This window comes from Bos javanicus, chromosome 11 (assembly GCF_032452875.1).
Source record: "Bos javanicus breed banteng chromosome 11, ARS-OSU_banteng_1.0, whole genome shotgun sequence".
Classification (NCBI taxonomy): Eukaryota; Metazoa; Chordata; class Mammalia; order Artiodactyla; family Bovidae; genus Bos; species Bos javanicus.
Window position 1 is genome coordinate 60,437,360 of NC_083878.1, and position 13,553 is coordinate 60,450,912.

Below are 13,553 nucleotides of genomic sequence, written 5' to 3' on the forward strand. Positions count from 1 at the left end.
GAGCTTCATTCAGCCAGCATTTCTAATTATGTGCTCTGCATATGGATTAAATAAGCAGGGTGACATTACACATCCTTGATGTACTCCTTTCCCTATTTTGAACCAGTCCGTTGTTCCATATCTGGTTCTAACTCTTGCTTTTTGGTTTAATGGATGAGGGAGCTTACACATCTGAAACAAGGTCCTGGAGCAGCACCCCACCATGTGCAGCAGACGGTAGAGCGGACATCGTGGCAGGTTTCACTCCTGGGTGGAAGGGATAGTTTAGTCACTTATTCGTGTCCATATGGAAGAGGAGATTGCCAGTTATAGGGGGGATTATGTCAGATTGGCTCATTAGTTACCAGGGAAATCAGAGGCCCACACCCCTCATCAACCTTTTGATAAAAAGAGCCACTAGCTGGGGCCTGGAACAAGTTTGTAAGGTCGGTCATGTGAGTAAAGCAGGCGCTGTTAGGCAGGGGATGTACAGAGAACAAGAGAACAGCCATCTTGAGTGACCTGACTATAGAGTTCTTTTTAACCTTAAATGAAATACATATGTAATTATAATTCACATATAATAAAGTTAATATGTATAATTTCTAATCAGTATGGTGACATGAGTATAATGTAAAGTTATGAGGAAAATAAAAAAGTAAAGTAATTTAAAATATATATTTTAAAATGTGAGTGTTGAGGAACTTTTGCTTCCACTAAGACTTTGTGCTTCCACTGCAGGGGAAGCAGGTTCAATCCTTGGTCAGGAACTAAGGTCCTGCATGCCATATGGTGCAGCCAAAAAAAAAAAAAAATGTAAATGTTGAAACATTACTGAATTAGAACATATAATGAATTAAATACTTGCAGGTATATATTTAGTGAATATATATATATAGTGAATGTGCAGCAATAAGTATATATATAGTGAATGTGCAGCAATAAGTACAGACAGATATAGATGGTTTGGTAGTTTAGATATAAAAATACGAATGGTATTGCCTCTGGTAATGAGATTTTGTAAAATACTTGATAGCCTGTTTATAAAGTTCTGACCAAAGTACAAGCTACGTTAGTTGCATTCCTGGAAAATTCAGAACTTACTAAAACTGTGCAAAAAATACTTTTTTTGATGTAAAAAGTAAAAGACTAATTTCTAGGTCCAAGTAATTATAAACAGGTTTTCTTTCCACATGATCTTAGATGGGACACTGCCAAGTCATGTGGGACATGTGTCAGTTTTTTTTGTAGCATGTTCTTGAGCAGGGTTGGCAAACTACATCCTGCAGGACACACTGGGCAAAAAAAAAGAAAACTATGTTATAGAGATGGTAACACATTTTTTTAGGTGAACTGATTTTAGTTCAAGGTATTATTGATTGGAATCCAATCAAAATAACTTGTGTCACAAGTGAAGTTAAATCAGAGTAGATTTCTTGATATGCTTTGAGGAAAAGAATGATACACATCAGCTGTGTTGTGCTGTGATATTGTGAAGCAAAGTGCCAGTAGAAATAATTTTTATTTAATTATAGTATATTATACAAGTTAGTGTTTCTGTTGAGTCACATAGCCAGAAATTTTGGACCCTTATACCTGGTAAATAGGCAGATATTCAGTAAATGTATGTTGAATTGTTATGAGAAATGCCTTTATGTTCTAACATTTATTGTACAATTTTTATATTAATAGAGGAATGAAAGACAACATGTTTGTCTTTCAGCCTCTGTTCCACCCATTCTGCCTATATTCTGTGTGTACACTACCTACCTTTACATTCCTCTGTTCTCATTTCTAATGCTTAAGTTTAGGTAGAACTCTTGCTTCCAAATGATAGCTATACAGCTTAAACTATTTTGAATAGTAAATGGGATTTTTTGGTGTCTACAGGTGGAAAAGATGCTGAGATAACATGGAGTCGAAGAGAGGTCTGTAGGAACCAGGGCCTTGGGGATCACAGAACAGGGATAGCACTCCATTAGAATACATTTTCATCTTTTTTTGCAGTCAGATATTTTGCCAGAAAATCAAAGATGACTGTTTGCAACCATCTAGCCTCATATTCTTCTGGTACCATCACACCCAAGAGGCAAAACCACTTCTCCACCTACTCTAAATTGGGAGATTAATTTGGGTCAGTCACTGTGCCCAGAGAAAGGAGGTATTGTATTTTGGTTTGGAACTTTTGGTCAGGCAGGGGAAAGCTTGTTCTGAAATGAAGTATTAAACATCACTGTCCTATCCAAGGCTCCATTGCCTGAGCCCTTTGATGATTTCCCACTTCAGTTTAGCTGCTTATTCTTCTCAGAACAGCAGTGGCAGTTAAGGTTTGAAAATTTATGGAAAAACATAATGTAGTATACTTTAGAGTAGTATTATTGAATATGAACTATTTGGTTGAAGATAGGCTACAAATCTAAAATAATACATTTAACAAAATTTACTTAGTACTTCTTATGGACAAGGCATCACACATTTATAGTATATCAAACCAAGCCTGGCTATAAGGCACTGTGAAATTACAGAAGATTTCATCAGAGCACTAATTCATTTTACTCTCATCTTATTATTTTATTTTTATATTTTTATTTATTATTTTCTCATCATGGAACTGGATATTTATAGATTATAGTTATTAATAGAGAATTTGAGTGATGTGGATTTTTTTTTTCTTTTGGCCATGTCTTATGGCTTCTGAGATCTTTGTTCCCCAACCAGGGATTGAACCTGGGTCCTCAGCAGTGAGAGCATGGAGTCCTGTCTACTGGACCACCAGGGAATTCCCAATGTGAAATTTTTAACAGTAGCTTTTCTGATATTCAGTATTTTCAAAGGGAATATTTTTGTACTTATGAAGAGCTTATTCTCATTACTGTCTTTTGATGACCTTTTTAAAAAAGATTTATTTATTTGGCTGTGCTGGGTCTTCATTGCTGTGCATGGGCTTTGTCTAGTTGCATCAAGCATGGACTACTCTCTAGTTGGAGTGCATGGACTTCTCATCGTGATGGCTTCTCTTGTTGTGGAGCACGGGCTCTAGGGCCTGTGGGCTTCAGTAGCTGTGGGGCATGGTTCCAGTATTTATGGCTCGCAGACTCTGGAGTGCTGGCTCAGTTGTTGTGCTGCAGCAGGCTTAGTTGCTCCATGGCATGTGGGATCCTTCCAAACCAGGGATTGAATCTGTGTCCCCTGCATTAGCAGGTGGACTCTCAACCACTGGACCACCAGGGAAGGCCTTGATGACCCTTTTTGAAAGATTATTCAGTGATTAAGAATCATTTAAAAGTGTGATCTGTGGTTAAGAAACTATCTTTTTCTAGTTATCTACCAAATTCAAATTTATTCCTTTTTCTGTCTTTAGTCTATTGCATCTGCAGACATGGATTTCAACCAGCTGGAGGCATTTTTGACTGCTCAAACCAAAAAGCAAGGAGGGATCACATCTGAGCAAGCTGCTGTCATTTCCAAGTTCTGGAAGAGCCATAAGACAAAAATCCGAGAGAGTCTTATGAACCAGAGCTGCTGGGACAGAGGGCTTCGGAGCTTGAGCTGGAGAGTTGATGGCAAATCGCAGTCAAGACACTCAGCTCAAATACATACTCCTGTTGCCATCATGGAGCTGGAAATAGGGAAAAGTGGACAGGTGAGTTCAAACTTTGATCAATTCCCCTTTGTAAACTATATTTTCTATTAATGTTAGCCACACATTCAGAACAATTTATTTTACAGTCTTTGTTTGCAGAGATGATAATAGGAAAAGATTCTGCTTTTTAGAATCCTTTTTCAGAGATAGAAATCATCTGAAAATGTGGATATTCTCAGTTGTGGATTGAGTCTGAAAGCCACCAGCCTCTGGTATAGCTATCTCAGAGGAACAAAATGGACCAATGAGGTGACTGCACAGAAGTTGTCCACTGCTCCCTTCTGGTTAGATCTCCGCATTCAGAATCTCCAAGGCAATGATAAAAATGCTAAATAAAGACCAGAAATTAAGATTAAACAGCACAGAACAAAACTGACTCACAAAACTCATCTTTATAGGCATTCAGGTATAAGAGGCCACGTATTTTAATTACAGTATTGTCCTAAAGACCCTGAGTATGTACTGTTTCTGTCCCTGAGCCTACAAATAATTTTTAATTGATACTGATTATTTATAAAACAGTACTGCTTTCCTTGCGATGGAGAAGGAAATGGCAACTCACTCCAGTACTCTTGCCTGGAGAATTCCATGGACAGAGGAGCTTGGTGGGCTCTAGTCCATGGGATCACAAAGAGTCAGACACGACTGAGCGACTCTCACTCACTCACTCACTGCTTTCCTTTCATTTTCCAGTGTCGTTACGGCATGGCTTTTCTTGAAGTCAGTTTGAACTGGCAGTCACGTGACTGCCAGATCAGACTTTTAATGACCTGGTATATGTCTTTTGCGGAGGAAAAAGCAGCAACTTGTAATTAAGAAGAGAAAACCCAGATCACTGAATTAGCTAATTAGATTTATTCCCAGGTAAATAATCAAATAAGTGGTTCTGTTACATGCTATAATAGAAATGTATTTCTTTTCTTCTAATAAGGAGAACATTTTTTAGCTGGCAGATTTCCTCACATATTCCCTTCTTGAGTTTCTTAGGATTGTTCAGTATTTGTAGTTCTCTAATGACTTTTAAATTTTAATTTAAAGATTAAATTTTTTTTAATTTAATTTTTTATTTTTAAATAAATTTTTTAAAAATTGTACTTTTGCAAAATTTATTTTGAGGTCCTTTTATTCCTTTATTTTGCAAGCCTTTATGACTTTGGTTTCTCTGATCCTAAAGTCCATTTTCTTAACCACTCCAATTAATTCCTAGACCAAAAATCAGACATTTAAGAAGGTGCAGAAAGTATTCTTGGATATTTCAGTTTCACCAGCCATTTGTATAGGCTATTCGTTTTTTATGCTGGCAGTAGTGATTATTTCATTTTGTCTTCTAGTATTTGTTATTGGGCAAGAAGATGCAAACATATGTATCTGCTTTGACTTTGCTAGAAAACCATGTGCTGTGCTAATAAGTCACTTCAGTTGTGTCCGATTGTTTGCCACCCTGGTAGTCCACCAGGCTCCTCTGTCCATGAGATTCTCCAGGCAAGAATACTGGAGTGGGTAGCCATGTCCTCCTCCAGGGGATCTTCGCAACCCTGGGATCGAACCGCATCTCTTAACCTCTTCTGATTGGCAGGCGGGTTCTTTACCACTAAGTGCCACCTGGGAAGAAAACTATTACAGTATTCCTTTAACTGGATATTTTCCTAGTATTTTTTGAGCTAGGGTTTATAATGTGCCTTTTGATTTTATATGCCATCTAAACTTACTGGGTACTGACACAGGGATTTTAAAAATCTATTTTTGAGTTCATATGATTTTCCTTTCATTTTGTTAGCTAAAGTAAAAAAAAAACTTTTTTAAAAATAGTGAAATGTTTTTTTGTCAATCAGTAATTCTAAACATCACTACAGATGTTTTTTAGCTAGCTTCAGGAACATTTCATGATTATTTAGAATAAGTTGGTAAGCTTTTTTTAAGAGGACAGATATTTTAGACTTGACAGCTATATAGTTTCTGTCACAAGTACTCATCTTTCTTGCTGCAGCTCAGAAGCAGCCACAGGCAGTATGTAAACAAACAAGCATTGCTGTTTTTCTAGAAGGTTTACCTATTTCAGTAGAATCAATAGGTCCAAGTCAGAGAGTCTTTAAGTACTTGTCTAAGGTAACTTACATAGGTGAGGTGACATATATGCCCATTTTCTAGAGAAGGTATACGAGGCAGATAAGTGACTTGCTTCAGACACAGCTGCTAAGTGGTAAAGGGAGAATTAAAATGGGGATCACCAGACCTAGTTTTTCCAAAAATCATTGATGCCTACATCGAGGAGCTTTTTTAGCTTCTCACAATAGTCTGTGCCAAGAAAATATGTTAGGTATACAATGTGGTAATCAAGAGCATTGATAGGAATATCACTGAGCAATAAGAGGGAAAGAACTTTTGATATATATAACAAAACAGTTGAATCTCAAAATCATTTGCTGAGTGAAATAAGCCAGAGGAAAAGTTTTTTTAGCATAATGTATGATTCTACTCATATAAAATCCCAGAAAATGCATGAAAATTTTTAAGTGTGGTAGAAATGTTTATGTTCATTGTGACAACAGGTTTATGGATATATATGTATATCAAACTTATGAAATTGCATACTTTAGATATGCAGTTTATTGTACATTATTTATACTTCAAAGTTGTAAAGAAAATGATCATTATGCAAATGATTGGAAATGTACTTAAATCCACAGAAATTCTTTGACTGCAAATATATTCTTAAATCAAGAAAAGGTGTAAAGAAAAAAGTAAACTGTAATAGAAACTAGACAACTAGAATGGTGGTAAAATATACAACGCAGATCCTACCGGAAATGTTTTTGTGAGACCTGGATCCTTGGTTAGTACTTCTGTCAGCTTCTAGGTGAATATTATTTATAACATACTCTACTAAGTCAATTTTTAGAACATACATAGGCAACAAAGGCTAAGTTATTTTCACAGTACTGTCATTGGATGAGTTTGTTAGAGAATTAATGATGCTAGGGTATTAAGAGGTTGCTTCTAAGAAGAATGATCAACTTTTCTGAACTCTGGTGTGTGTGTCTGTTCATATATCTCAATCAACTAAATCACCTTGTTTGTTCATTTTGTGTCATTTTAAATCAGTGGTTCTTGGTCAGTGCTGCATATAAGAATGAGTTTTGGATCTTTAACAGTTTTCATGCTCTGGACACACTTCACACTAATTAAATAAGAATTTATGGAAGGCTTCCCCGGTGGCTCAGTTATAAAGAATCTGCCTGCCAATGCAGAAGACACAGGCTTGATCCCTGATCTAGGAATATTGCACATGCCATGGAGCACCTAAGCCCATGGGCCACAATTACTGAGCCTGTGCTCTAGAGCCCAGGGGCCTCAACTGCCAAGCCCACATGCCACAGTGGCTGAAGCCTGCATGCCTAAACCTGTGCTCCACAAGAGAAGCCACTACATTGAGAAGCCTGAATATTGCAACTAGAGAGTAGCCTCTCTAGTCTCAACTAGGGAAAAGTCCGCACAGCAACAGAGACTCAGCACAGCCAAAAATATAATACATTTTTTAAAAAATAAAAAAAAAAAAGAGAAGAATCTGTGGGAATGGGACCTGGGCATCAGAATTCTTTAAAATTGGTGATTTCAAAAAAAGGGTGGGGACTTTCCAGGCCATCCAGTGGTTAAGACTCCACTGCAGGGGTTACAGGTTTGATCCTTGGTCGGGAAACTAAAATCCTGCATGCCCTGTTGTGTGGCCAAAATACAAACAAACAAAAAAAAAAGCCAACTAAAACTGGTGATTTCAGTATTCATCCAGGATTGAGAACTACTGTGTTAAAGGTAGCAAAATACTCTGATTTAAAATGTTAATAGAGCTTGGCATTAAATTTTTACAGTGAGAATGATGTTGGCCTGTTAGTTCTACTTGCCATAATTTGTGAAGTGCTTGAGGACTATTTAGAAAAGGCAGAGGAACCAGAGGTCAAACATCCACTGGATCATAGAAAAAGCAAGAGAGTTCCAGAAAAACATCTACTACTGCTTTATTGATGACTACACTAAAGCCTTTGACAGTGTGGATCACAACAAACTGTGGAAAATTCTTCAAGAGATGGGAATACCAGACCACTTGACCTGGCTCCTGAGAAATCTGTAGGTCAAGAAGCAACAGTTAGAACTGGACATGGAACAACAAACTGGTTCCAAATTGGGAAAGGAGTACATCAAGGCTGTATATTGTCACTGTGCTTATTTAACTTCTATACAGAGTACATCATGCTAAATGCTGGGCTGGATGGAGCACAACCTGGAATCAAGATTGCCAGGAGAAATATCAATAACCTCAGATATGCAGATGACACCACCCTTATGGCAGAAAGTGAAGAGGAGCTGAAGAGCCTCTTGATGAAAGTGAAAGAGGAGACTGAAAAAAGCTGGCTTAAAACTCAACATTCGAAAAACAAAGATCATGGCATCCAGTCCCATCACTTCATGGCAAATAGATGGGGAAACAATGGAAACAGTGACAGACTTTATTTTTGGGGGCTCCAAGATCACTGCCGATGGTGACTGCAGCCATGAAATTAAGAGATGCTTGCTTCTTGGAAGAAAAGCTATGACAGACCTGGATAGCATATTAGAAAGCAGAGATATTATTTGCCAACAAAAGTCTGTCTAGTCAAAGCTATGGTTTTTCTAGTAGTCACGTATGGATGTGAGAGTTGGACCATAGAGACAGCTGAGCGCCAAAAAAACTGATTCTTCCAAACTGTGGTGTTGGAGAAGACTCTTGAGAGTCCCTTGGACTGCAAGGAGATCCAACCAGTCCATCCTAAAGGAAATCAGTCCTGAATATTCATTGGAAGGACTGATGCTGAAGCTGAAGCTCCAATACTTTGGCCACCTGATGCGAAGAACTGACTCATCGGAAAAGACCCTGATGTTGGGAAAGACTGAAGGCAGGAGAAGAAGGGGATGACAGAGGATGAAATAGTTGGATGGCATCACTGACTCGATGGACATGAGTTTGAGCAAGCTCTGGGAGTTGGTGATGGACAAAGGAATCCTGGTGTGCTCCAGTTGCAAAGAGCTAGACATGACTGAGCGGCTGAACTGACTGAGGACTATTTATTCAGGTACTAGATGTCATGGTGGTAGGTTTTTGGGTTTCCCCCCACCTCCCTGCTTAAGTTTCTCTCTCCTACCCAGTTTGCATTACTTCTTTCTTTGGTCCAAAAAGTACATTTGACAGTTGGCAGCCAAGTGCATGTATTACCTCTTTTTTTTTTTTCTCTCTCTTATTAACTGCAATATATAATACCTTTGAAGTATGAGGAAGCCAAAGTAATAGAGAAGTTACTAAGGAAGTAAATATTTATGTAAGTATGCAAAGCTAGAGAAAATGACTATGCACTAGTAACCTAATTACCTTTCTTATAGTAAATGCTTTTCTTCAACAGAAATAAAATTTTTGTAGGAATAAAACATGAATTGAGTCGTAAAAGTACACAGAAAAGTTTGAGGTGAACATTTCATGTCCAAAGGGAAGAACATCAGTGCTTTACTTGTATAATTGATATCCTTCTTGTTTTATCATAAATCATAGAGAGACCTAAGCCTTGAGGACTGGTGTGTATATTAGAAAAGTTTCATTGTTTTGCTTACTTAGTCAGAACCACTGTTGTGTTTGTCTTTCCTGGAACTGAAACAGAATTTCTCGTAGAATGTTTTTCTTTTTTTAAACAGTAACATTCTTTGGGTGGGGGGGATCGTTTATATGCTTAGTAGAGTCTCCTATATAGTTACTTCTCTCTTTTGAGCCTCAATTTTGGCTTTTTATAAAGACATGCTAGTTTTTCTTTTGTAACTTCTTGTTTTTCAAGACCAGTAAGACATTTTGTGAGGAAACATTTTGCCACAACTTCCATGCTAAACCATCTCCTAGTGAATTATTTCTTCTTTCTTCTGCTAAATTGTTTTTTCTTAAGTATTTAGAGATTCCCTGCCTGTAGAGATCCTGAAGTATAAAGCTCTGTTTCTTTATTGTCATTTTTAAAAAATGGCTAATGTTGCCTTTTCTAGACAAAGTTTTAGTGTATCAAGCACTCTAGTTTTGGGCTATGTTTTTAGCCTACATAAGGAAGAAGTAGAGTCTACCTTTACTAATCTGTTTTTTTTCTCTCCCCATCTCATCAGATATGCAGTCCTGTCGTTTTCAAACAGTTAGATAAGTTAGATGAGATATGCGATATCAAGAGATTATATACAATGGTGAGTGAGTATCAATGAAAGTTGCTCAGTCATGTCAGACCCCAGGGACTGTAGCCCCCAGGCTCCTCTGTCCATGGAATTCTCCAGACAAGAATACTGGATTGGGTAGCCATTCCCTTGTCCAAGAGATCTTCCCAACTCAGGAATCAAACTTGGGTCTTCTGTGTTGCGCACAGATTCTTTACCATCTGAGCCATCAGGAAGCCCAAACAATGATAAACATGCTCTCATTTCTTAGATTAAGACAGATTTGGCTCTGGATTAAAAGGCCAGTATTTTGTCTGAAACATAGGTAAATATCTAATCTCAAAGAAAGTAGTCACTTATTTTTAATTTGCACAATTCCTTCTAAAACAATGTACACTGATCTCCTTGTATAATTCTGTCTGGTAAGGAGCAAGAACCTGCTAAAACCTGAGTAATTATCAGTTTTATGCCTAGCGCTCTTAACTTACTATTGTAGCCTTTTAAGCCTGAGCACAGCCACCACAACTCCCTGCTTTGTGTCATAGGAGAAGAAGCAAAGTTTAAAACACATTCTCTCTTTCTCATGCCTTTCTCTTTTACATACATATATATACACTTATCTGTATATGTATCAGTATGTGGGGAAATTTGTAAGGATGGGATATAGAGAATTAGCACTTAGTCACTATTTTGAGATCACATTGCAATAGCTTGGATAATCTTATTTAGTTATACAAGTTGTAATACTTGGCCTATTTCTGATAATTCTTGTTTTTAAAGTTGGATTTTCACTTTTAACAATGTAATAAAGGAAAGCCTCCAGAGAAATTAGTCAAACTAATCTAACAAACCACCCTTTGTCATTATGGATTGATGAAATTTAACAGCTTGAGGATGCTTTAAATCAATTTAGAATACTTTTTTTTTTAATAAAGGAATTTTCCATTTTATATTTTATATAAAGTTTCAAATATTGGGTTTATTTAAACTTTAGTTCTAAATAGGTCAACCCTTTTTGTAGCTCTAACATATATTTCATATTAGTTTGTTTTCTAAAGTTGTAGTCCTAAACTTACAGTTCCAAGATATAATTTGTAGAAGGACAGTGCCCAAGGTCTATAACAACACAGAAAATAAATAGAGTAAAAAATTCGGTCCTTGTTGAAAGCCGTTGTGATTTTTATTGTGTTCATTTTTGTTAAACAAACACGGAGACTGAAAACTTAATATTTAAATTCTGGCTAACTCTGAATTAGCTATTTGCAAAAATACCTTGTACAGAAGGAAATGTTTTACAAAAGAAAAAAGATGCTAGAAAACTTTTGTTAGCATTTCTAATTAGAATGAATAGAGAATATGTAATAGCCAGTGGGGGAAAAAATTTAAGTGATCATCTAGTTTTGAAACAATTAAAATCAGCACTTTTCAGTAGTCGATAATTTACCAGTTAAAAAGTTGGCATTTTGGGGTATTTTAATGTAAGAATTATGTAGTAATAAGTGGCATTTAATATTTTAATGTGTTAAAGATTAGACTGGTCTACTGTTAATACAGTTGATTTTCTTGAGCCTTTGTTCAAAAATTTATATAATATTTTTGCATTTATTTTAGTCTTAAGTGACAACCTTTGAAACTTATGAACAACATTTGACATACTTGAATTCTCTATTCTTTGAAACACTTGTCTTCTAAGACACCATAGTTGCCTAATTTTCCTTCTAATTTCTAGTGTGTTTTTTTTTTCCCCCCCTTTTCATATTTTTCTTGCTGACTCTTTCTTATTTCCCCAGCTTCTCAATGTTGAAGTGTCCCTGAGCTTAAGTTTTGGTCTTGTTTTCTTCCCTATCTGCAACACACTTCCTGCTGCTGCTGCTGCTGCTGCTAAGTCACTTCAGTCCTGTCCGACTCTGTGCGACCCCAGAGATGGCAGCCCACTAGGCTCCCTCGTCCCTGGGATTTTCCAGGCAAGAACACTGGAGTGGTTTGCCATTTCCTTCTCCAATGCATGAAAATGAAAAGTGAAAGTGAAGTCGCTTAATTGTGTCTGACTCTTAGCAACCCCATGGACTGCAGCCTTCCAGGCTCCTCCATCCATGGGATTTGCCAGGCAAGAGTACAGGAGTGGGAACTTCTCCACACACTTCTCCATACACCTCCACACACTTCCTAGGTGGTCTTATTTGTTTAATGGATTTAAATACTGTCTATTCTAAAGGAGATCAGTCCTGGGTATTCTTTGGAAGGAATGATGCTAAAGCTGAAACTCCAGTACTTTGGCCACCTCATGCGAAGAGCTGACTCATTGGAAAAGACTCTGATGCTGGGAGGGATTGGGGATAGGAGGAGAAGGGGATGACAGAGGATGGGATGGCTGGATGGCATCACTGACTCGATGGACGTGAGTTTGAGTGAACTCTGGGAGTTGGTGATGGACAGGGACGCCTGACGTGCTGCAATTCATGGGGTTGCAAAGAGTCGGACACGACTGAGCGACTGAACTGAACTGAACTGATACCCTAACAACTCCCAAATTTGTATTTCCAAACTGAATTTCTCCCTTAAATTCCATGTATATACTTATGACGTACTTGAGAACTCTAAATGTGGAAAGGCTATCAAAAAATTGAATATGCCTCAGACTAAGTACCTCTGTTGCCTCCCTTATTTGTTCCTCCTTCATTTTTTATCATCTCAGTCAGTGTTACCTCCATTCCTCTACTTCCTGTCCTCTTCTCATGCCCACATCTAGTCCATCATCAGATCTTGCTGGGTTTAATTTGATTACTCTTCTCTGTTCCCCTCTACTCTGTTCAGATCACCATAACTTCTCTCCTAGATTGTAGGAACATCCTCCTAACTGAACTCTCTGCATCTGCCTTTGGCAATTCTCTACACACAGCAGTGTGTCAACAGTAACTCTGTTAAAGCCCAACTCAGTTAATGTGTTCATCCCTCTGTAGGGCCTTCATATCACAATCAGATTAATCACTCTCTCCCCTGCTCAGTCTGCTATAGCAAGACCCAGTGGCCTCCTTGCTGATTCATGGCTCATGCTAAGCATGCTCCCTCTTTAGAGTCTACACATTTGCTGATCTCTCTGTCTTGATTGGTCTTCATTCAAGTATCCTAGAGTTAGTCTTTTCACTTTCCTGAGGTCTTTTTAATCTTATTTCATTTACTTATTTTTCTAAGGTCATTTAAAAAAATTTACCTTCTCAATAGCACTTTCCCTGACCACCTCTCTAAAGTTTAGTCTTTACTTTCTGTTTTATTTTTTGAAAACTTTATTGAGCTATAATTTCCATACAGTACAGTGTATCTATTGGAAGTATCCCATTTGATTAATTTTGGCTGGTGTATGTGTATACTTGTGAAACCACTATGGCAGTCAAGTGACAGAGCAGGTTATTCATCCCTTAAAAGTTTCCTTCTTCCCCTGTACAATCCATCTCTCTCTCTCCAGCACAGTTCCTAGACAACCACTGATCTACATTTGATCATCATCAATTAGTCTTTTCTGCTTTATTTTTTCTTCTTGGCACTTACTGCTATCTACCATGCTGTATATTTTATTGTACCTACTATACTTGTCTGTGCTCCATATTAGCATGCAAAGGGATGAAGATTATTGCTGTTTTGTTCATTGCTATATTCTCAAAGTCTAGGATGCTACTTGGCACGTAATGTTCAGGAAATAGTTGTTGAATGAATAAACGAATCATAT

General features: G+C 37.4%; 1 protein-coding gene across 3 annotated transcripts in view; it reads left to right on the forward strand.

Moving 5' to 3' along the window:
• Nucleotides 1-13,553, forward strand: part of COMMD1 (copper metabolism domain containing 1) — a 170,235-nt gene that overhangs the window by 66,829 nt on the left and 89,853 nt on the right. For 2 of the 3 annotated variants that reach the window (XM_061432750.1, XM_061432752.1), the window contains one exon: nt 3,341-3,622. In XM_061432750.1, coding sequence (XP_061288734.1) covers nt 3,341-3,622 — 282 coding nt within the window. Of the gene's footprint in view, nt 1-3,340; nt 3,623-7,488; nt 7,508-13,553 lie in introns of those variants that run through there. The other variant, XM_061432751.1, reaches the window with a different exon arrangement.